Source organism: Moschus berezovskii, chromosome 6, assembly GCF_049115385.1.
Source record: "Moschus berezovskii isolate FMDL1 chromosome 6, NW_MosBer_1.0, whole genome shotgun sequence".
In the NCBI taxonomy this organism is placed as follows: domain Eukaryota; kingdom Metazoa; phylum Chordata; class Mammalia; order Artiodactyla; family Moschidae; genus Moschus; species Moschus berezovskii.
The window spans coordinates 30,978,498-31,002,624 of NC_142465.1; the positions used below are offsets into that span (position 1 = coordinate 30,978,498).

General features: G+C 50.7%; 1 protein-coding gene across 1 annotated transcript; it reads right to left on the bottom strand.

Annotated features, from left to right (window-relative positions):
* Positions 1-234: 234 nt before the first annotated feature.
* On the bottom strand, positions 235-22,288 carry ESPL1 (extra spindle pole bodies like 1, separase). Its single transcript, XM_055396328.2, has 31 exons — positions 22,233-22,288; positions 21,706-21,798; positions 20,489-21,532; positions 20,106-20,210; positions 19,826-19,946; positions 17,350-17,486; positions 16,143-16,336; positions 15,621-15,860; positions 15,258-15,402; positions 14,797-14,935; positions 14,458-14,597; positions 13,097-13,231; positions 11,812-11,931; positions 11,151-11,322; positions 10,655-10,783; positions 10,368-10,524; positions 9,663-9,772; positions 7,610-8,607; positions 6,633-6,966; positions 6,276-6,434; positions 5,695-5,908; positions 5,404-5,594; positions 4,693-4,820; positions 4,446-4,568; positions 2,349-2,504; positions 2,068-2,238; positions 1,838-1,942; positions 1,552-1,667; positions 1,193-1,276; positions 862-1,026; positions 235-578 (listed from the first exon to the last, which is right to left on the bottom strand). Exons 2-31 carry the CDS (start codon positions 21,784-21,786, stop codon positions 377-379), a joined length of 6,315 nt encoding a protein of 2,104 aa, XP_055252303.2. The 5' UTR covers positions 21,787-21,798; positions 22,233-22,288; the 3' UTR covers positions 235-376.
* Positions 22,289-24,127: the final 1,839 nt, after the last annotated feature.

The window sequence follows — 24,127 nt, forward strand, 5'->3', positions numbered from 1 at the left end:
GGCTTTGTCCCCACTTAGATCATTTTGATGCCCTGCTCTCCTTTAGCTTTGTCTGCTGAGGCCAAGCCAGGTCCATCTTTTTCCTGTGGTTTGCCTTTCTTCCCAAGGCTCTCAGACTTGGACTGCTGCAAGTTATTCTTATCTATAGTACCACATAGTGGGAAAGGGGCAACAGTCTTATCTTCAAATATTCTCAGAGAAACTACACAAAACAGGATTTTAAGTAATGTATCTTTATTATATTAAAATTAAAAGGAAATCTTTCATGTAAAACACTGGGGAAAATCACTTAAAATATTTATCTTCAGGGCCAAACCTAAGTTTGGAGGTAGAATAGTCACATAGCTTTTATCAGCAACAGGAGAGCTCCAAGGGGTCACCGCAGGGAGACAGGTAAGCCATAGGCTACAGGTGCAGCCCCAATAAGGTACTTGAGTCGGGGAGCCTGGCGGGCCTGGCTGACATAGTACAGAAGGGGGGCTCCTGAACCTGCTCTAAGCCAGCCCTGCAACAGAGCCTCTGTGTAGCGGTCAATGTCACGGTCAGTCACGTCCCAGAGGTTACCGAGGAACAGGGGGCTGGGAAAAGAGAAGGAAGAAATACAAAGTAAGGGCTCAAAAACAGAACCTAGGGCAGAATGATTTGTGGTGGTGAATGAGTTGAGAGGGATTAAACCAATGAGAAAGCCCCTTGGCCCATAGTTCCAGGAGGAGGATAGATGACAAAGGGGTAAAGGTCCAAGCATGCCAGGGAACTAGGATAGGAGGAAAATGGGGCACAAAACAGCAAGGATTTAGGGTTCAGACCTGGGAAAGCATTTGGGGTTGGGACCTTGAATAGACTTTGCCCCTTGAGACTCACCAGCCAGCCATGATATACTTGAGCACAATGCCAGCCCCCTCCAGGTTTCCGTGCACAGCCAAGGCTGCGCTGCTGCAGCCGAACAGCAGGGCCACTGCCCGGCAGCTCAGCCGCAGGACAGCCTGCCCGTCCAGGAAGCGGGCGCCGGCACCATGCCCTGCGTAGCTGAGGAAGAAGGAGGTGAAATGAAACTGACCTCACAGGGCCAGGCCTCTGTGCTGCCTCCAGAGTTGTTCAGTCAGCCAGGGGCTCCAAAGCCCCAGAGCAGACCATGATGATACCCACCCTCTGGGACTGTCCCTCTCCCCACCTCCCTGCCCTCAGCACTCACATGTACAAGTCACGCTCCGTCAGGGCCGTTTGCACCTGTTCTGGGCTCGGCACCTCCCCAACCACCCCTTTCCAGCCAGCTTCACTGCAAGGAAAGGCAGTGAGAAGGGACTTAGCTGGAGGTGCAGTGGTTAAGACTGCACTCCCAGTGCAGGGGGCGGGGGATCGATCCCTTGTCAGGGAGCTAAGGTCCCACACGCTGTGTGGTGCAGCCAGAGTAAGATGGGTCATGTGGCAAAAACGGCAGAAGGGACACTAGGAAGGAGGTGGGCTGCAACATTTGATTCTAGAGAAAAGGGCATTTACCCCTGTGTTGTGTCTACCCTTCCCCACCACCCTTCTTACTCTTCTCCCCCTGACCTGCTAAAATGGGCTCGGAATTGCTCCTCTGTGCTTGACAGGTTATTGTGAGGGTTCAGGACGTAGAAGGTACTGCGAGGATCCACTCCTTGGCTCAGCACTGATGAGGCCCCGGACTGATGGAAAGACACCAGTGATCAGCCTCCCAGTTTGGTCAGAGGACCCAAGCTCCAGCCAACCCAAGTCCCTTTCCTTTCTTAAGACCGCCTTCCTCTCCTGCCATATCTCTCTGCCTTTTCTTGTCCAATTACCCATCACCCCCGCTTCCATTCCCTGAACCCCACACCTCTTTGATGATGGAGTAGCTGAGTAGGAATTGGAAGGAGGGCAGCCGAGTGACAGGCAGGGCCCGGAGGCTGGGCATGCTCTCCCATGGCAGCTTCTGTAGGTCCTGGGCAAAAAGCACTCAGACGTTACTGTCCTGAGGCAGGGGTATGCAGGAGGCAGAAGGAGTGTGGTTGAGAGGAGGTGCCCACTGCCCACCAGATGCTACCCATGTGGCCCCTGGCTCTTTACCTTGTCCAGCACTAACACGAGATGCCTACTGCTTGTTGCCGTCTGACCTTGGAGACGCCCTACTGCCTCACCCAGGAGCTCTTGGGCTCGAGCTGGCCGGGCTGGGCACAGCCCATAAGCCAGGGCCTGCACGTCCTGCGGGGTGAGGGTACTGGCACCACTGAGCATGATCTGTAGGGGACCAGTGGTCAGTGAGTACAAGAGCTCCCCTTTCCATCCGCAATGGCAGGTGGGAAAGAGGTAAGGCTAGCTTCACCCTCTTCCCTGATTTCTCAACTCACTCTCAGCAGAGTGGGGTCGGGATATCTCCAGCCGCATTCCTGTAGTGACTCTTGTAGATGGGAGGCCTCCTGGACAAGGCCGGGGTCCTCACTGGATGGCAGCAACAACCCCCGCCAGCAGCCCAGCACGCACTTCTCTAGGGCAGTGGTGAGAACCTGGATGCAGAACAGAACCATCAGTAAGAGAGGAACCAAGTTTGTTTGCCCACAGGCACCATCTTGGAGACAAGGAAATGGGTCTTCCAATGAGTGGATATGTCTTATTTATCTTACAACCAACATAAAAGGCAAGAGAGAAACATTTTTCATTTGCTGAGACTCTAAGGGAGTATTGATAAGATTTGTAATAAATCACTACATTTGGATAAATACAAACAGGTGGGCAAAAGCTAAGTCAGGAAATGAAATGAAAATTATGGCTGGGAGTCTGATGTGCTGCTGTGCCTAGTTGCTCAGATGTGTCCAACTCCTTGAGACCCCATGGACTGCAGCCCGCCAGGCTTCTCTGTTCATGGGGATTCTCCAGGCAAGAATACTGGAGTGGGTTGCCATGCACTCTTCTGGGGACTCTTCCCAAACCAGGGATCGAATCCAGGTCTCCTGCGTTGCAGGCGTATTCTTTACCATCTTAGCTGCCACCAGGAAAGGCCAAGAATACTGGAGTGGGTAGCCTATCCCTTCTCCAGGGGGTCTTCCCGATCCAGGAATAGAACTGGGGTCTCCTGCATTGCAGGCAGATTCTTTACCAGCTGAGCTACTTGGGAAGCCCTAGGAGGATGATACTTGGCCTTAAATTCTTATTTTGTACTTATCTTTAAATACTTCATTGCCATAGCCCCTTCAAGTCTCGGACTCTTGTTTGTTTTTGCCGCACATGTGTGTGGAAGTGGTCTTAATTCCCAGACCAGGGACTGAACTGGTACCCTTGCAGAGGAAGTATGGAACTTTAACTGCTGGACTGCCAGGGAAGTCCCCTTGTGCTCGTGTTTAAAGTGCTTCCCAAGTAACCCAATTTTTATTTAGGCCTACACTTCCAGAAACAACAGTTAGAACTGGACACGGATAAATGGACTGTTTCAAAATTGGGAAAGGAGTACGACAAGGCTGAATACTGTCACTGTGCTTATTTAACTTATATACAGAGTACATCATGCGAGATGCCAGGCTGGATGAATCACAAGCTGGGATCAAGATTGCTGGGAGAAATATGAACAACCCGAGAAATGCAGATGATACCACTCTAATGGCAGAAATGGAAGAGGAACTAAAGAACCTCTTGATGAGGGTGAAAGAAAAAACTAAAAAAAGCTAGCCTCAAACTCAACATGAAAAAAACTAAGGTCATGGCATCCGGTCTCATCATTTCATGGCAAACAGAAGGGGAAAAAGTGGAACCAGTGACAGATTCTCTTCTTGGGCTCCAAAATCACTGCAGACAATGACTGCAGCTATGAAATTAAAAGATGCTTGCTCCTTGGAAGGAAAGCTATGACAAACCTAGACTGTGTATTAAAAAGCGGAGATATCACTTTGCTGACAAAGGTCCATACAGTCAAAGCTAAGCTTTTTCCAGCAGTCATGTTTGGATGTGAGAGTTGGACCATAAAGAAGGCTGAGTGGGAAGAACTGATGCTTTTGAATTGTGGTTCTGAAGACTCTTGAGAGTCCCATGGATTGCAAGGAGATCAAACCAGTCAATCCTAAAGGAAATCAACCCTGACTACTCATTGGAAGGACTGATACTGAAGTTGAAGCTCCAATACTTTGATCACCTGATGTGAAGAGCCAATTCATTGGAAAAGACCCTGATGCTGGGAAAGACTGAAGACAAAAGGAGAAGCAGGTGGCACAGGATGAGATGGTTAGATAGCATCACTGACTCAATGAACATGAGTCTGAGCAAACTCCAGGAGAGAGCAGAGGACAGAAGAGCCTGGCGTGCCACAGTCCATGGGGTCACAAAGAGTCTGACACAACTGAAAAACAGCAACATCTCCAGAAAGGACTTGAGGTAGTTCAGCACAGACCTAGGATGGACCCCTGAGAGAGGAGATATTCTAGGCAGGCCCAACGCCATGCCACACTGGGAACACACACCTCCATTCTACGATCCAGTTCCAGCCGACCCGTCCACCATTCTCGCTTGTCAGTACAGCTGCTGTTCTCTTTCTGGTCCTTCTGGATGGCGTCAAACTCTTTCAAGGCCGAACTCACAGAAAGCTTTGGAGATGCGGTTGACTAAGTTCCGCTTGTCCATGGGACCACCATCTCTCCATCCCCCAGCCACAGGTAGCCCAGAAGCCTACCCCAGTCCAACTCTGCTCCCTGACCCCAGGAAACCTACCTTGCTCTGGGAAGTGGGGATCTGTACAGTGACTGGGGGTTTGTCTTTTTCCAGCCGGGTCAGCAGGAGGGTGTTGCCCACGGTTCCAGGCTGGAGGGTGGCCAGGGCCAACACACACACGGTCACCCCTGGCACACAGGACATGTCCCGAGTTATTTCAGCTGTTACATGGGATTCTTTCCACTGTCTCCTGCACTCAGTCCCTGTCCGTCACTCAAGACAACTCCTAGAATTCTTCCCTGATCACTGGAGTTCAAAGTGCTCTCCCTTGCTCTAACAAGTCCCTGGAGATAGACCAAGTTTTGTGTTTCCTTGTGTCCCTACAGAGACTGACAAAGTTGCCTCCTCCGACCCACCCCCTTCCCCGCTTCCCACTCGCAGTGAGGCACTCAAATCATCAGTGAACATGATTCATGTTAGCATAGGAAAACTCCAGACACCTGAACTTAGCTCTAAAGAAGGAAAGACACTGAATTTGCAGGTAACTCAAACTTGATATTAAAAAAAAAAAAAAGACTTCTAGATTTAAGGTTATGTCTATTTGGTGAGGGTAACAAAATGACTAATCGGTGGCAAAGTATGACATGCCCTTCTACTATAAGGATCATAAATCTGTGTGTAAACTAACTAATGCCTGAAGATCCTTCACCCAACTCTTCCCTAAGAAGATGCATAAAAGAACAGCAGAGCCAACGATGCCTGCCACCATACCACTGGAAATCAGAGCAAGACGTTCCCGGAAGCTGTCCTTCTCAGGCTGGGGGAAGTGGCCAGATCCCAAAGGCCTGAAGGAAAAGAGGCGCTGGATTCGTGCCAGAGGGATGTCTCCAGGCTTCTCCTGGAGGTGCAGCCCCTGCAACTGGTCTGCTATGTCTGGTGATCCTCGGCGCTTCTGGGCCTTACTGTAGGCGACACAAGTGGAGGTGAGTTATCCCTCCTTCAAAGTCTGGAGCCTCCCCTCTAGTCTGTCCCAGCACAAGCCTGAGGGATGGGGCCACTCACTTGAGCTGCCTGTGGAGGTGGGTGAGCAGCTGGTGGCGACAGGTGATGGAGACAGACTCGGTGACAAGGCAGGCGGTGGCATAGGGATCCCGGTGGCCCAGGCACAAGGCCAGGAGGCGGCAGAGGTGGGCGTAGAGCCCACTAGGAGGGCAGTGACTGACGCCACGGAAAGCACCGCTCAGTGAGTGACAGATGGAATCCAGGGTAGAGACACCTAGAGGAAGGGCAAGACATAGATGAATCCCTGACTTCCTGAGAAACTCTTTCTAAGAACCAGTGCCCATCTCCCCTCCCACGTGGAAAACGGCAGCTACCATTTCTGAAGGGCAGTGTGCCAAGCACGGTGTTGTGCAATTTACACGCAGCCACTCTCTCCACCCTCCCCCAATTCCATTTGACAGGTAAGTAAACTGAAGCTCAGAGAGGCAGAGTGGCTAGTATTCAGCTGGTAGAGAGCATGCTGGGATTCAGACCCATGTACAAGGCTACTGGATCCAGATGGGGATCCAAAACCAGAACCAAAGACAGAACGGAAAGGCACTGGGATCAAATGATCAGATCTCAGTGGTCAACATACTTACCAATGGCTATGGGGGCCGAGGGGAGTCTGCACCAGGGACCCAGATCCATGTCTCTCTCCTTGTCTGGGCCAGGGACGGGCTCCTCTTTGCTGGCATCCCGTCTCAACACCTCACATTCTCCTACAGCTGAATCAGGCCCTGGAGCTGGTGTCTTCCCACCTAGGCAGACGACACGACTTTTCTATAAGAATTCCCTCTTGCTGCCATCCCCTTGCTCTCCCTTCTAGGGTCCAGTCCCAGAGCCAGCAAAAGAACTTTCTTTCTGTTCCATCTTTGGTCCCAGTTATTTCTTGTGTTTCGACCCAAGGGCAGCCTCAAAAAAAAATGGACTTCTGCCTTCCACTCTTGCCCTCACACCTGAGGCTGAGTCTTCCCCATCAGAGCCCCTGAGGATCTCAAAGCTCATTTCCATCTGGTTGTCAGTCAGTTCCTCTTCAGGGATGGTCCTCATCATCTCGGGGCCCAGCTCCTCACAATGTCCTGATGCCACCTTCTTGACCCTCCGGCTTCTGCCACTGAGGCCGGAGGCACTGCCTGATGCAGCCACCGAATTAGTCTTCACACTCGGGTCCTTCCTGGCCCGGCCCCGGCCCCGGCCCCGGGAAGCAGTGCCCTGTCTCTTGGACCCCTCTGCAAGCTGTGCCTCAACTGAGACAGGGTCTTCCAAGTCACTGTCGTCACTGAAGTTCACCTAGAATGGTAGGAAAGGGAAAAGGGCCAGAGGGCCTTCAGTGACAAGACATGGGCTGCCAGGAGGTGGCGCTGTGGAGGCGCCATTGCTGAGGCCCTTGAGAAAGATTTAAGAATTAACCTGCATAATCGGCCATACTCAAATCAGGGGCAGTAACTCCAAAGGTTGGGGGTGAGAGGAGAAGGGGACGACCAAGAATGAGATGGCTGGATGGCATCACCGACTCTGTGGACATGAGTTTGAGTGAACTCCGGGAGTTGGTGATGGACAGGGAGGCCTGGCGTGCTGTGATTCATGGGGTCGCGGAGAGTCGGACACGACTCGAGCGACTGAACTGAACTGAACTGACTGAACTCCGGTGTGAAAGGAGGGAGAGGGAGAAGGACGAGAAGATCCAGAGAAAAGATGAAAAGGGAAAGGAACAGACTAGAATTAAGAAAAGTCCCTTCTGTCTGAAAAAAATGAGGTCTTGAACTAGGGCTCATTATGGAAGATATAAGGGGTCCTATGACAGGTAACAGGAGAGCTACAGCCCCCACCCGGCCCTGGGAAGCTATTCCATAGAAACACCTGCCCTGCAGAACTCTTCTCCAGGACCACCTTCATCCAACACCAGTACCACACAGCTACAGCCCCACCTCACCTTGAGGCGTGTCTGGACCCTCCGTTGTACCCTGGGGGCCTTGGGAACCTCAGGCTTGGTCTTTGTAAGGAAGACTTCCTCAAATACGGTGAAGGGTACCCCAGGGCCGGCCTGCCTGACCCGGCCTGGGGGCTTAGGTGTACAGGGTGGTCCTCCACCTTCCAGACCTTTCAGAGAGGTATGTGCGAGGGGCAGGGTAGCAGAGCCCACTTGCTGGCGTCCTCGTCTGGACTGTCCCGACTGTTTTTGGTTCCGAGGCTTAGAGGGTTCTGAGCCTGCGGAGTTCTTTATTGATGGTGGCTGCCAGCCCCAGGAGCTTTCAAAAAGTTGGGCAGTGCAGCAGCTGAGGCTGGTCAGCTTTGCAAGGGCCTGGACCAAGAGCAGGCTGGCTCGCCAGGGCTCCAGGTGGGGTATCCGCGCCACCACAAACTTCAACCCTGACTCCAGGACCTTTCCCAGGCTCTTGTTTGATGGCTGGCTCAGCCCCTCCAGTGCCAGCTGTGTATATGCCTGAGCCAAGATCTCATCAAAGAGGCCTGGGACAGGGGAAGGGGGTGCTGTGTGATTCAGGGAAGCCTGTAGAGCTTGAGTGAGGCGACCACCAGCTGCAGGGCAACCCTTCAGCACCACCTGCAGCAGATCCAGCCCCTGGGCCTCATGGCCCATGGCCAGTCTCAGCCCTGCCGTGACCAACGCCCAGCGCAGACAGACCACAGAGAGGACGGGGCTGGCACAGAGCGGGCAGTCACAGGTGGGCAAGTGGGTCAGGAAGCTGGGGCTGGGCTGGGGCTTGGTTTTCAGGATCGGGGAGGAGTTAGCAGAAGGGGCTACAGGGCCAGGCTCCTTGGCCACGGTGGCCACCAGCTCCAAGGCAGGGCCTTTTAGAATAAGCTCTTCCTCTGGGAGCTCTGGAGGATGGGGCACCCGAGCCTGCTGCTTCCCCTTCTGCAGGTGGACCTTCTTCACAGATTCCGGGTGCTGTGCTAGTCCGAGAAACTCTGAGCAGAGAGTGGAACAAGCATTACAAAATTAGGAGAAATGACACCAGTGTGTCCTGAGCTACCCCAGCGGCTGATGCCCTCATCTGCATTATTTTAATACTTACTAATGGCTCATATATATTACTGTACTAGCATACTAGATATTGGCACAACTGTTTTTTAAAATATTTACTTATTTGTTCATCTGTGCCAGGTCTTAGCTGTGGCGGGATCTTATTTGCGGCATGCGGTGTCTTTTAGTTGTGGCGTGTAAACTCTTAGCTGTGGCAGGTAGGCTCTAGTTCCCCTGACCAGGGATGGAATCTGGGCCCCTTACTTTGGGAGAATGGAGTCTTAGCCACTGGACCACCAGGGAAGTCCCATAGCTTACTGGTGTTTGATGAAATCCTAACAGTTTCTTCCCTTCTAACAATGGATCAGCACAACCCACAGAGTCCCTATATCTGCAGCTCAGAAGGCTGCATGGTTCAGGCTAGCAGGCCGGCATCCAGAAGCCCCAGTCTTAATCCTGGCTCCTGCCCCTGATTAGCCCCATGATCCTGGCCCAAAACACTGAATTTTCTCAACTTTTCTATATTTATAAATGGAAAAACTCGACATTCCCATTTGACTTCCCAGGGTTTTGTATAGGTCCATTGAAATACTATAGGTAAAAGTAGTTGATAAGAAAAAAACCACCATAAGTGCAATATTTTATTATTAGCTCTAAGCCCTTCTGAGGATGCTACACTTGTGCTGCCCAATACAGTAACCACACACGTGGCTGTTGAACATGGGAAGTGTGGTGAGTACCCAAGGCACTGAATATTCAATTTTATTTAAATTAAAATCTATTAGCGCTGCAAACTAAGAAGCAGGTAGGGTTAGTCCTGGACAGGCCATCTGAAGGAGTGAGGACACCAATGGTCTGACTGAAGTGAAGGGAGCTTTGCCTTGGGACCAGAAGTCAGTCCATGATTTAGAAGGGAACCAAATCTTGACATGTAAAGCTGTGTTACAGTGCGTGCGTCACCCTCACTACCACCCACGGGTGTGGGGGCCTGGCTGCTTACCTGTGCAAGACTCGAGCAAGAACAGAACTTGATGCAGGTCCGACTGACAGAGGTCCATGTCGTTGCGTGCCAGCTCCAGCTCCCCCTTCAGCACCAGGAAGAGGGCACACCTGGTTGGGAGAGGTGATGACAGACCCATCAGTGAAATTCCTTGTTTCCCTGGAGGGTCTCTATCTGCCCTTTCCCAGGGGGAACCATTGTAGTCTTTTCCAGTCTCCAGAAAGCCTCTACTTCCTCCTAAAGCTGACTTTAGGCACTCCCTGGGGAAACCCTCTGTGCTCATCTCTCAAACCAGCCCATCCTGGTGCCTAAGGACAGGATTTCCTAAATCGAATTCCTCACTGAAAAGAGATTTAGGGAATCACTGTATACTGGACTTCCCTTCTGGAGATTTATAACGTGTATTAGCATACTGGGGGATATGATAAGTCCTATAGGAAACCCCATGGACAGAGGAGCCTGGGGGCTACTGTCCACAGGGTCGCAAAAGAGTCAGACACAACTTAGCAACTCAATGACAATCACAATAGGAAATAAAAACATCTTGATTAACTCAGCATTTCCCACTTATTTGTCATGGAATGCATCCTTCCACCAATGCTTCCAAACATAACATGTTAATCTGTGGACCAGTTTGGGAACCCACGGTCAAGGTTGTAGGCACTCAGGTTTGGTAATCACCAGGCTCTTGGGCCCTGTACTCACTGGCGTGGTATCTGCAGCTTTGTCGTAAGTTTCAGGGCCTCCAAGCAAAAGGCTTTGGCTTCGCTCACGCTACCAAGGCGGCCCAGGCGGGAGACCAGCTTCTCCGAGCAGCTCAGCACCTCAGAAAAAACCTGCCATTTTTGTACCAGATTTTCACCTGCAGCAAAGGAAACAAGATCATCATCACGTGGAACCAGGATCCATAGCCTGAATCCTCTGGAGACAAAACCACCAGCCCTACCAACTAGTCTGCTCATTCCCACACTGGCTCTCCTCTTCAGGCTTACCATAGTCCAGGAATGGCGTCTCCACAGCTGTTTTCTGAATTGAGAGCACGTCGCTGCCCATGAGCAGGAGGATGATGCTCCGGAGAAGCTTATGGGAGTCCATGAGTGCTATCTCAGGTGTCTGCCAGCCTGGGCAAGTGGGGGGAAGGTGGGAGGGACAAGAAGGGAGATGACGTGGCCAGAGCTCCCACCACCTTCAAATACTAAGACAGCAAACGCAAAGCAGGCTCTCACCCTCTGCTTCCGTGCTTAAGGCAGACAGAGATAATCAGTCATAGAACTCCTTCCCCCTAAGACCAGTCTTAGAATCCTTGTCAGTTCAGGGTGGTCACTGAGCAATCGATTAGAGTCAGCAAGTGAACTGAAACTCATTTGCTATCCCAAGCCTACTCTGGGCAGCTTCTAGGCAGGCTCGTCCATGCAGTTGGACAGCAGAGGGGACAGTGGACAAACCACACACACCCAGCAAGGAGGCCCGCCCGCGCGCTTCTCTCACCTTGGGCACACAGTTGCTCCCACAGCGGGGCCATCAGGCTGTCTGACGAGAGGCTCAGGTAGACCGCCACTAGCTGCAGGGCCTGGACACGAAGCAAGTACCAGGCCTTGGATGCCCTCTGGAGGGCAGGGTCCTGAAGCACAGACAGCAGCAGAGCAGCACCCTCAGCCACCTGGGGATAGAGGGTAGGGTTGCAGAGGAGAACAGTGAGTGAGGTCAGATCAGCAATTCAGAGCTTGGGATACCCCTAGAGATCACGTGGCTCAACCCCCTGCTTTTCAGATGTTAAAAGCTGGACAGAAAACTAAAGGCACAAGATACCCAGTCACATTGCTCGTGTGTGAGAAATCCCAGCCTTTTAGATCCCTCAGATGGATCCCAGTTGAGGGTGTCAGTGTTACCCCAATTTCTGGTCACTGGACAGACTTTGCTCCTTGTCCCCGAGAGAGCTAGAAAAGGATGAAAATGGTGGAGTGGCTCCTAGTGAAGCACTGGTGAATGATCCTTGGGAGAAGGTAATGTGAGGAGATGGCTCTGCTTCTCAGGGCCAGGAATGTTCTCCCCAGCTCCAGAGAAACCTCAGGAGCCAGACAGATATCTGGAGAATCCTAAAATCTTTCCAAACCCCAGGACCTTCAGAGATCGAAAAAGTAATTAGCACCTTCTGGCAAGCACAGTAGAGCCGACTTCGCAGGAGGTCACAGGTCAGGGAGAGGAGCAGGTATGTGTCTGTGCTGCGATCCAGAAGCTTCAGACTCGACTCTGCCTCTTCCAGGTGCGCCTGAGGAAGCAATCAGAGTTTCTGTGAGCATGCTGATGATGAGGCAGTCAGACTGCTCAAACTAAAGTGTATTAAAGTATTCGCAAGCAAAATGTTGAATACCTCCAGTTAAATATTAAATTATCTCAAATGTTATAATCCATGGACAGAGAAACCTGGTGAGCTACAGTCTATGGGGTTGCAAAGAGTTGGACACAACTGAGCAACTAACACACACACATATAGGAATTATTCTCTTACTAAAATGCTCATTTAGTTAACCACTAAGCTAGACAGAGAAAGCTGGATAAGCAGTAAGCAGGCCCTTCTACCCAACAGCTTACAGTGCAGTGAGGCGGGGGCGGGGGATAGGAGCAGGGCATACCTATCTCATCATGATACAATGCCATCAGTGGTGTGGGGACACAGGAAAAGTGGTTGATTTTGCCCATGAGGAAGAGGACATTTAAAATGCTTTACAAAGGAGACCATTTAGCTAGGCCTTGAAAAGAAAGTACGTGTTTGCTGAACAAAAAAAAAAAAAAAAGGGAGAAAAGCAACTATACCCCAATTTAAAAAAAAAAAGTGGGGGTGAGGGTGTATTTAGGGTGGAGGGATTAACATAGGCAAAGGCAGCAAGGCCCATACAAGGAATATAGTGGTACAGATGGGGTTCATGGTAGGGAGCGGCCAGAAGAAGAGTGAACCAATGTATAGAAGGCGTGCAATTCAGAATAAAGGATCTGGACCATATCCCTCAGGTAATGGAAAAGGCCACAAAATGCTTTAGGCAGGAAAGAGGTAGTAAGATCAGATCTGTGCCTGAAACCATCATGCTAGAACATGTAGTGAAAAGGAAGGAACTGGAGGCCAGGAGACTGGTGAGGACACATTGTAACAGCCCTCAGTGAACAAGCCAGGGCACCAGAAACCACTGGGAAATACAGGATTAGTAAACGGCCTACTGCTGCTCTGTCTTACTGGGCCATGTAAGACAGTGAACAATTGGGAGATGGAGGGAGATGCCTCCTCTTCCCACAGCTGCCTCCCAACCACCCTTTACGATCCTTCAGCCAAATGTGGTGCAGAGAGCAGAGAAGCTGCCCCTTTAGTGTCCCATCTTCTCTGAGAAGAGAAGCCAGTCCCCGAAGCCAGGTCCACAATCTGGGGTGGCTGGCACTTGTACCTGGGCGTAGCTGGGACAGCCGAGGGTCAGGAGGAGCTGGGTGACTTGGCAGGAAGAGCCGGCTGCCTTCGCATGGTCCTTCAGTCTCTGTGAGACGATCTGGACGAGCAGGAGAACCTCCAGAGCCTGTAGGGGCTGGTAGGCCGGAAACAATGCATTTACCCAGTTTGTACTCAAGCCTTCATTTCCACATGGTCTAATCTGAGGGTCTGGCTGGAATGTGGCCACCCAGACAGCGCAACCATTGGCCATCCCTAAGGAGCCGGAGAGGAGGGCAGCCGGGGGTGTGTGCAAGCCATCCTGCCCCCTCCCTTCTGTTCTAAAGCTCGCATGCCAGCCATCATCAACAGCCAGGATTTACTGAGCACTTACTGTGTGCCAGCCACCGTACCAGCTCACTTTATCTTCGTTAACAATTCTAATCCTAATTTTACAGATGAGGAGATTGACACTTATGTAGGATTAAGCTGTTTGTCTAAGCCCACATAACAGGTATGTGGTAGAGGTAAGATTTAAATCTGGGGCTCAGGCAGCCTCCCCAGGCTCCTCCTGCTAGGAAAGTGGCCTAACACCCACAGTACAAAGTTTCTTTTCGTTTTTTCATAGGTTCCTAATGTAGAGTTCAGAGAAGAACTTCAGGAAGTCCTTGATACCTCCCAGCACTGCATGTAAAAATGTAACATTGTGTCTACAGCTGTTTGTGCACTTTTTCCTGAGTATACACGTCTCAAATTTTCTGATAATTAGGACTTCCCTGATGGTCCAGTGGCTAAGATTCTGTGCTCCCAGTGCAGGGAGGCCGTGTTCTATCCCTGGCCAGGGAACTATATCCATGTGCCACAACTAAGAGTTCACATGCCGCAGCTAAAGACTTGGGCAGCCAGATAAATAAATAAAAATAAATATTCAAAAAAATTATCTGATAATTACTAACAATTATGGCTATCATTTGAGTATTCCATTTACACACACCATCTTCCATGCATTATCTTATTGAATGATAAAAAGGCTGAGTTAATATTATTATTACCCTCATTTTATCTTATTTTTATTTTATTTTTTTGGCTGCACCGTGTTATATGTAGGATGTTAATACCATGACCAGAGATCCAACCCACATTCCCCTGCAATGGAAGAGTGGAAACAGCCACTGGACCACCAGGGAAGTCCTGTTACTCTCCTTTTAGAAATAAGGAAACAAGGGCTTGGAAGGTTAAGCAACTTGCCTAAGGCCTTGTGTTTAGACTTGGGGAGGTTGGTGACAGAGTGTACACTGGGTGACATGACTCCCAGCTGGGACACAGGCCAAAGAAGGTGAAGGAGCTGAGTCTCTGGTCTGTGTCAACACACTGTCCCGTTACCTTTGCCACCAGCTGATAAAGGGCCGCTAGGATCTGCAGGGAGGCTGCTGTTTGCTGGAGACACCGTATAGCGGGGACCTGCCCCTTAGTAAGCACCTCCTTCCACAGGGTCAGGGCTTGGTCCAGGCATTTGGACTGTGCTGTAAATCAGAAGAAAGGGACCAGCCATTCTCTCAGTGTGGGCCACCTGGGGAAATGTGGTCATCTTTCCCATAACAGTCTCTGCCTTGTGCCCGCCTCCCACTCACGGGGAGCCTCTCCCACAGCTGGGGACCCATCCTGTTCTTAGGAGGCCATAGAGGAGGCCGCATCCGACCTCGATAAGTTCATGGCCCTCACCAGCATCCGCAGCCAGGTTGAAGGCAATGTTACTGTATAGGAAGCGATCTTCCTGGAGTTTATCTTCATAATTCAGGTCATTGACTTCAAACTCCTCCAGGTTACAAGGGGCCTGGGCTCTCCGATCCCGCTCAATACCCTGGATGGGGCAATCAGGGTGAAAAGCAGGGTTGGTTCTAGCTTACTGGGCTTCCCAGGTGGCTCAGTGGTAAGGAATCCACCTGTGATTCAGGAGAAGAGGGTTAATCCCTGGGTTGGGAAGATCCCCCACAGAAGGAATTGTCAATTCCCAGTATTCTTGCCCGGGAAATCTCATGGACAGAGGAGCCTGGTGTGCTACAGTCCATAGGGTCACAAAGAGTCAGACACGATTTAGTGACTGAACAACAGCTAGCTTGCTAGGGTCCATGGAAAATAATCCCTGAACCCAGTCCTGCTCAGCCCAGAGCAACTGCACTCACCTCCTGCATTTTGGCTTCTAGGGTACAGATGTAGAGCCACAGCAGGGCCTGGGCTTTATCATCCAAAAGCCGATCCTTGTCCTGGGCCTCAGGCTTCACAGATTCCAGAAGCTGCAGAGCTTCCCGGATGGCATCGAGGGCAGTGCTGTCAGAAGATGCACTTAAGCCGGGCTTAACCATGAGATCTGGCCGCAGTGTCCCGGGAAGGGCCTTTTGCAGCAAGCTGGCCTCACCCTTCAAGAGTCCCCATGACCACAAACTACAGGGGGCGCTCAGGGACGTGGAGAGGGAAACAGACTCCGAAAAGGGTAAGAGGACCCAGGGCCAGAAGCAGGAGTAGCCTCCCCTGCCCTTCCTCCTCACCAGTCAGTCTGCTGGGCAAAGTTGTGATAGCAGAGCACCTGAGCCAGTTCCACCAGGTGGGTGGCTCGGGCCCAGGCCCCGGCTGGTGTCTCCTCGGGGCTCAGCTCCAGCAGGTCACAGATGACATTGAACCGTTCCTGCCCCGTGTTGGCCCGCACTGCCTTGTAGGCCTGCAGCTCCTCCCTGAGCAAGTGGGCCAGGGTCTCCGGGTCCCAGCCACTCAGGCTATCTCGCAGCGTCCTGAGAGAGGGCAGGCTCAGCACCCGGGAGACTTGGCCCCACGCCAAGGAGTCCCCGCCTTGGTTTGCTGAGCTCAGTTTCCAGGGGTGAAAGCAAGAACACCGCCTGTCACTGCTGTCCCCCACCAGAACCCAGCCCCGTGCCTGCTCATACTTGGCGCTCAATCAATCACAGTGAATGGAGGGAACAGTGCCTTTCTCAGCCATGAGAATGAATGTGACCTTGAGTGCCAAAAGCAGTCGGGGCCAGGAGATTGGGTCGTCCCCTTCCCCACCAACTCACTTCAGCTGTAGCTCCTTGTCTCCAGCTCTGGCAGCATCTATCTTGACCCGAACCCAGAAGGTGACTGGCTCAGTCATGTGTTCGGGGCCACAGGGCTGCAGGGCTGCCAGCCACAAAGTCACCATCTTGCAGCCCTGGGCCTGTTTACCCAGTTTCTTTAAACTCTCTATGTGTAGCCGGAAGCACCTGTGCAACTGACCAGAGGAAGAAAACAGACCAAACTGAAGAGGGGTGCAAGGAGTACGTACCGTGGGAGAGTATTTGCGTGCATCCCCACGGTCCTGCTGCCCCCAGACTCGCCCCATGGCAGGAGATACCTAAGAACTAAATATCCTGGGTGCTCTCAACTTGAGGCTTCGACCCATCCCACCCACATATCCATTGCCCACAGCTCTGAAAACCTGCTCCTCCTCCTGACCCTCCCCCTCCTCCCAGCAAATCACCACCTTCTCCTGATTTGGAAAGGCAAGACCATCCTGGCCTCTCCCTTCCCCCTCTCTCACAGCCAGTCACTCTCTGGTTGGTCCTTGACTTCTTGCACCCACCCACTTCTGTCCATCCCCCAGGAAGCTGCCTCAGTTCAGACGCTGGCCCTTTTCTACCTCATCTGCTGGAGCCACCTGGGTGCCCAGTGTTGTCCCTGCCCTCCAATCATTCACTACAGCAATGCTGAGAAACCCAAGATGCAACATCTTGGGTTGTGGCCTTGAGAAACCCAAGGCCTCCACATCAATCCTTGAGAGGCTCATCAGATAAAACCCAAGGCCCTCTATGACCCATCTCGCCTGCCAATCCAGCCAGCCCATCATTTCATGGGTATATTCTTGCTTTATGATAGTGGTTCTCACTCTGGTTGCCCAAAGGAACCCCTTAAGGAACTTAAAAAATCCAGATGCCTGGGCTCCAGCGCCAGAGAGTCTGAGGCAATTAGCTTGGGACAGGCTTCAGATTTTTTTTTTTTCAGTTCACCCGATTCTAACATCTAGCCAGGATGAAAAGCACTAGCTGGGGACAAGGCTAAATATAAAAAGTCAGTCAATCAAAAAAAAGTAAATAACAGTACAGGTGAGGTCTGGGAAACACCGCCCCAGGTACCGGTGCCAACACGCAGCTCCTGACTCTCTACTCCAAGGTCCTGGCCAGGCCCTTGCATGCCACTCGAGTCCCCTCCTCCCTCTCAACATCACCTCCCCTCCTACCCGCATACCTTCTCAGGCGGCACCTCAGGAAAGGTGCCTGGCTTCACTGAGCCCAGGTGCTGACAGAGGGGCTCGGAGATGGCACAGGCTTCGGCATAGAGCTTGTGACTGTAGAAGCTGTAGGCCAGGTTACTGGTGTAAGAGACTGCAGGGGAAACAGAGGGCAGAGGACCGAAGGAATGGCTCCATGCCCTCTGCTGTTGGAGGGGCAGTAGAGAGATGCTCAACCTGTGTGGTCAGCTCAGCAGTCCCCAGATTAGACAGCAACGCCCATTGCTAGGGAGTGAGAATGGGGCCGTTCTCCCCTTCCAGGTTTCAAGTCAGCCTGAGCCCTCCATTCTGGAAGGCAACCTCACATCACCCAGCCGCTCTGTACCTTTTTTTTTTTTTAAGAAACACTTATTTATTTGGCTGTGTCAGGTCTCAGTTGCCAGCTGTGGGATCCTCACTGCATCATGTGGGATCTTAGTGTGGTGCACAGACTCTCTAGTTGCGGTGTGAGGGCTCACTAGTTGCAGTGAACAGATCTAGTTGCTCTGCGGTGCACAGATCTAGTTGCTCTGGGATCCTAGTTCTCTGACCAGGGACTGAACCCAGATCACCAGCATTGCGAGACGAATTCTTTACCACTGGATGACCAGGGAAGTCCCACCTCTGCCCTTGTTTTACGAGCCAAGTCCTCATTCCCATACAGGGCCCATCCCTCCTCACACACTGATCTGTCTTCACCTTGCTCCAAAGGTCAGCATTTTGGGGGAAACACTCTGGCCTGTCCCTCACTTCCCTCTTCTTCCCTCAGTCCACTGAAGCCTCACTAGCCTCCCTGCCAGTCCTTGAACACACACCACCTCTCTCCTGCCATAGGGCCCTGGCACTGGCTGCGTCCACTGCCAGGGATGTACTTTCCCAGGTGCCTCCTTGGCCAACTCCTTCCCACACTCCAGGGAGTGTGTCACCCTCTTCATGAGGCCAACCCTGAGCACCTATTTAAATGGTAACTTGCTCCCTCATCTACCCTGAGCTCCTAATTCCCTTTCTTCTCCTGTTCCACTTTTCCTTTATCTCCATATTTCTGATCATTTTCTAACACGTTGTACTTCAGTTATCCTACTGTTTATGATCTTTCTCCCCCAACCACAATGTGGCTCCAGGAAAGCAGAGCTCGTTGTTTTGTTGTCTGACATACCTAAGAACTCAAAACAGTGCTTAGCAGCACATAGTAGCTCCTCAATAAATATTCACTGAATGAATGAATACCCTCTTCCTAAATTCTAGTTTAGGCAGCTTCCTGGCTATCAATATAGATGGCTGGAAGAAAATAAAGTAGGTCTTCAGTATTCTGTGGGAAGAATTTTCATGCTGTTAATTTTTGTGACTCCTATTTTTTCACTTCTGTGGCTAGATTCAAGCTGAAAATATGAATATGAAAAATTTCCAAAACCTTCTAGTGACTGAACTCTTTAGGTTTAAGGCCCATGCTTTGTGTAAATTAAGGGGGAAATTTATTATGAAATACAAAAAACAGGCAAAACTAACCGATGCTGTTAGGATAGTGGTTACTGTTGGGGTGCGTGGACCAGAAGGAGTAACAGATGGGTCTTCAGGGGGTTTAAGTCATACTCTTTGAGTTGACCTAGATGCTGATTACAAAGTATGTTCCCTTTGCAGAAGTTCATCAGACTGTTTGCTTATAACTTTAGTATTTTTCCCTATGTTTATTTCAATTAAAAAGGGTGGGGAGGAAAAAAAAAGGTGGGGAAATATATATGCCTGTTGGCTAATATATACCTATTACATAGTATATACACATATAGTACATATACATAGTGTATCTCTAGCAGGATGCATAGGAAATTGACTATATTAGCTGTATCTGCAAAGTGGGATTGGGTTACTAGGATTAGGAGGAGCAAAGGGACTTTTCACTGTCTGCCCTTTTGTGCAATTTGAATTTTGAATGATGTGAATGTTTTGCCTGGTTTAAAAAAATTTAAATTATGACCATTCTACATGGGGTCCCTAGTGGCTCAGTTGGTAAAGAATCTGCCTGCATTGCAGGAAACCTGGGTTCAATCACCAGGTCGGGAAGATCCCCTGGAGAAGGAAATGGCAACCCACTCCAGTACTCTTGCCTGGAGAATTCCATGGACAGCGGAGCGGGACAGGCTACAGTCCGTGGAATTGCAAAGAGTCAGACACGATTGTGCGACTAACTTTCACTTTCACATGTTCATGAAACACATGCCAAGTCAGTTTTCAAAGTCAATGAGAAAAAAAAAAATCACATCTGCTCTGGTAAATTAGTCTCATCACTTCTCTACTGATTTAAATACAGAGTAATGGATACTTATAAATATCTTTTCACTGCCTCCAAAAACCACAGGGAATCCCAACGAGGTCAGAACTATCCAGCAAGTGCTACTTGCCTGCCTAACAAGTAATGATTCTCCCAAGAACCCTGCACCTGACACCCATGGTACTAACCAGTCATCCCCAGGTAGTCAGTCAGCTCTCGGCCAGACAGGTCCTGTAAGGCCTCCAGCATCCAGGTAACAGTAGATCTGCAGCTGTCCACTAGCCGGGCCAGGTCAGCCAAATTAGCTTCCTGAAGGGACAAGAAAGGTGAGAGGAGACAGGAGACATAAGAGGTCCAAGGTGATGTCCACCCCACTTCAGGCCCAAAGCAGCTTCAAAGCTCTACCAAGGACAGTCAAGCAACCCCAGATCCTAGGACCTGTCCAAGTTTTTTGATTCCAAATGGTACCTGACAGCCTTGGGCAAAGTCATAAACCACCGCAGTGTAGAGGTGAAGTCCCTGAAAGTGTATCTGAACCAAAGCCTGCAGCTGCTTGGAGGAGCCCCCACAGACCTGAGGAAGGAAGGGAAAGGTTGGTTTGAGGGGCAGGGAGCTCCAAGCTGAAGCCTGGCCCAGAGCCCTGGATAACTGACAGCCTGGGGAGTAGGAAGAAGGACATCAGAATGGACCCCTGCCAGCATATACGAGGCTGCTTGCTAGCTGGCCAGGCACGGTCCAGAGAGCAGCTTACCAAGGCAGAACCCAGGGTCTCCAGATCTTACCAAAGACCCTAGCCCAATAGAGAGGCCACAGAACCACATTCCCACCCGACCTCTGGGTCCTGAACTCACACCATCCTGCAGCTGCTGGATGAGGAAACAGTAGCTGCCAAGAAAAGCAAAAAGGCTCAGAATGGCATCAACTCCATAGCGCCTCTTGGTGCCTCGCTCCAGGACTGAGAGAAAGAACTGGCAGCTGTCACACAGTGCCCGCAGTGGGGGTGATGGTGCCTCCAAGCTGCTCTTCAGGACAGCTGATGCCTTGACCAGAAGTTTGGCCACTGCCTGGGGTCCTCCTTCCCCAGCCAGCAACTGTTCAACTGCCAGCTGGCACAGCTGGAGGCTGGGGGCCAGATTGGTGTTCCTTAGGTAATCGTGGGCCTTCTCCACTGTACTTGTGGCCCTGGTGTGGTGGTGGTTCCAGCAGAGGCGACGACAGTGTTCCAGGGTGAGCTCCAAGAGACAGAGGGCCCTCTGGGGGGAAAGAGGACCAGGAGAGGCTCCTTCACCCACCAAAGCTGTGATCACATGCCTGGAGAGCAGGTCATCTAGGAAATCAGCATCTGCTTCATTCAGACCATGCCCACTGGCTTCAAATAGCTGATGGGCAGCGACCACTCGACAGGCTGTTGGAGAAGCAAAGTGGGGAATCTCACAAGGGATACTTTCATCCTCCAAGAGTACTAGAAAGCTCAAGGCCTTTAACCGAGCTGAGAATGCAGCTCGCCGCTCCATCAGGCCTTCTGCCCCCTTCCAAAGCAGAGAAAAGCTGCCCCGAGCCACAGCCTCATAGTCCTGAGGAGCAGCTTGGCGAGGACATTGCACCAAGCAGGCATGGAGGGGCTGAGCGAGTCGGAGAGTGGCTTCTGGGTCTCCCTGTGCAGCAACGTTCCGCAGAAAGATGAAGAGAATTCGTTCCAAGTAAAGGGGTGGGCGCTGGGGTGTAGACATCAAGTAGCCATTGCAAGCCAGCTCTGCCAGCTCCAGCAGGATTCCCAGGTGCCTAGGGCAAGCCAGCTTGACAGTCAGCTGCTGGTTGCAAGCCCTCAGAATGGCATCACAAGCTTGTCTCCTCTCAGAATCAGACCGGCAGCTGGGAAGCTTGGTCAGGAACTCCTAAGAGGAGAGGAAGATGTGAATGAGGCTAACGAAGAAGAAAGAGATGGGGAAAGGAAATAGAAACTGCCCAAGAGAGGATCTCCTACTCATCTGTCTCTTCAAATAAGTTAAAAAACAAAACAGCTCAGCTTTGTAAGCCAGGTGTGTCCACAGTCGAACAGCGCGCCTACCTTCAAGTCAGGCAGCAGATCTTCAGTCTCCTTGAGACTGCTTAGCAGGGTCCCAAAGTTGACTCCTTTGAAGCTCCTCATGGTACCGGAGGGCTGGGGGAAAGGAGACGGATTAGGGAAGGCAGAGAAAATCTGTAAAGGAGCTAAATGAAGGGCGGGAGAAGGGCTTGAAGGTGCGGAAGATGGAGGGCAAAGAAAGCCATCAGAAATACTATAGGAAAAAAAGCCCATGCCATGACGCCGGGCTCCCATTATAAACCGACGCTTCTGCTGTGCCTTCCTCCCAGCCTATCCCCGGCCTCACTACCCACCCTACCAACCAACGCCCCACAACAGAGGCCTCCATCGAGCTCTCCGGCGCCCACCAGGATGCTCCGAGGACTCCCGACTTTCCTTAGTGGAGCCGCCCGGCCTATCCCTTAAGTCAGCGCTGGGGCTCCAATCACCTCGGCGCATACACCCGTTCACGAGTACCTCCAGGCCTTACCGTCCTAGAGATCAATCTTCTTCCCAGGGCCAAGACTTACCCACCAGACTGAGTACTCCACAAGGATCCAAAAATGTAACCTTCCTTTTCCGCGCCAGCCCCTCCTTTCAAATATCCCCAGCGACCAATCAGCGAGAGTTGCGTAACGCCGGCGGGTAGCGAGGCTTTCTGGGAGTTGTAGTTTACCTGCCGCGCTGCGTCGTCACGTGATGCCTGCGGACGGGATCCCGCTGCTCTGGACGTTACGACCTCTTGGGGGCGCGGATTTCCCCACGTTTTCCAGTTGGTGGTGACCTCCTCAGTTTCCTGCGGTTTATCTGCAGTCGTGAAGGCCAGCCCCCTGCGTTTGTCACCTCCCCTTTATCGTCAGAGTTCGGAAAGAGTTTAAATTTCCAGAGAAGTAGACTAGACAACAAGAAGAACTTACTTGGAAACTCTCGATTTGGGTTACTAGCAAAAAAAAAGGGCGTAGCCTTTCAAGGAATTCTTTAAAACTGTAGTTTTCCGAGAGGCACTGATGCAAGCATTGTAGCGAGTTACAGCTCTCTCTGCCTTCCAGCCTTGCTCCCTCCATCAGTGGGATTGTTTGAGAAAGAATTTTCTTGAAGGGGGTGGAGGGTAGATGGGTAGGGTAGGGGCTGTGAGTGAAGAACTACGAAAATTAACTCAGTGGAATATTTCAGTTTTTAATGGCTTGTATTCGGTCAGTACAAACTACGTCCCCAAACATGCACATTCACTTGACGGCTTCTCTTCCCTTCCTCCTCTGAAGAATTCAGTTCAGAACTCTGTGTTCCAGTTTACTCTATTGGATAACTCATTCTTCTGTGTTACCGGTTTTCTTCATCACCGTCAACCGCTTTTAAGAGCTGAGAATCTAGCCGGGAAGACTATTTAAAACAAACCAACAAAACAAAAGAATGACTCGAGAATCTCAGCGTTGAAATGGTAATATTACTGAAGGGGTTCAATATGTGTTGCAGAAGTTACCTATCTCTCATAGAGTGAGGGAACCAGCAAAGAGAAGAGATCCATAAATGATTAATGATTCATCAGTTCTCTCAATATTGATTTCCTCTTGCTTACACCTTAACAGGCAGTGCCCTGACAATGTTCTAGAATTTTTTCCCTCTTCAAGGGAAGAAAACATCCTTTTTTATGCATCTTCTACTTCTAACAAGAAGAAGGAAGTTCTTTAGAGATCAATAAGTGTCGACCAATGTCAATTTGAGCCACATAATGCAAACACTCAACATCCCTGATGTTTATAAAGAAACAGTAATGGGATGGTGGAAAGAACTTTTAAGTTGAGCCTGGACAGAGGAGCCAGGTTCTAGTCCCAGCTCAATTTATTATTAATCTGTGAAATAGGGTAGTAACATCAAATCTCACTCTCTCTCAAGGATTTTGCTAGCCTCAAACAGAAAAACCTTGAAATGCTTTCCAAAGGCCCAACAAGGCTTCAGTTCAGTTCAGTTCAGTCGCTCAGTCGTGTCCAACTCTTTGTGACCCCATGAATCACAGCACGCCAGGCCTCCCTGTCCATCACCAACTCCTGAAGTTCACTCAAACTCATGTCCATCGAGTTGTTGATGCCATCCAGCCATCTCATTCTCTGTCGTCCCCGTCTCCTCCCACCCCCAATCCCTCCCAGCATCAGAGTCTTTTCCAGTGAGTCAAGTCGTCGCGTGAGGTGGCAAAAGTATTGGAGTTTCAGCTTTAGCATCAGTCCTTCCAATGAACACCCAGGATTGATCTCCTTTAGAATGGACTGGTTGGATCTCCTTGCAGAGCAAGGGACTCTCAAGAGTCTTCTCCAGCACATTAAAAGCATGTTTTATATATATATTGACATGTAAAGATGTCATAGATATATGAATGTTATAGTCTTCTTATGGATTTAATTTTTTAATTTATTTTAAAATATTTTATTAT

Coding starts and splice junctions, on each gene's coding strand:
- ESPL1 (XM_055396328.2), bottom strand. CDS start 21,786: ATGAGGAGCTTCAAAGGAGTCAACTTTGGGACCCTGCTAAGCAGTCTC. Junction 14,598..14,796: donor CAACCTGGCTGCGGATGCTG/GTGAGGGCCATG, acceptor TCTGATTTACAG/CACAGTCCAAATGCCTGGAC. Junction 6,967..7,609: donor GGGTCCAGACACGCCTCAAG/GTGAGGTGGGGC, acceptor CTACCATTCTAG/GTGAACTTCAGTGACGACAG.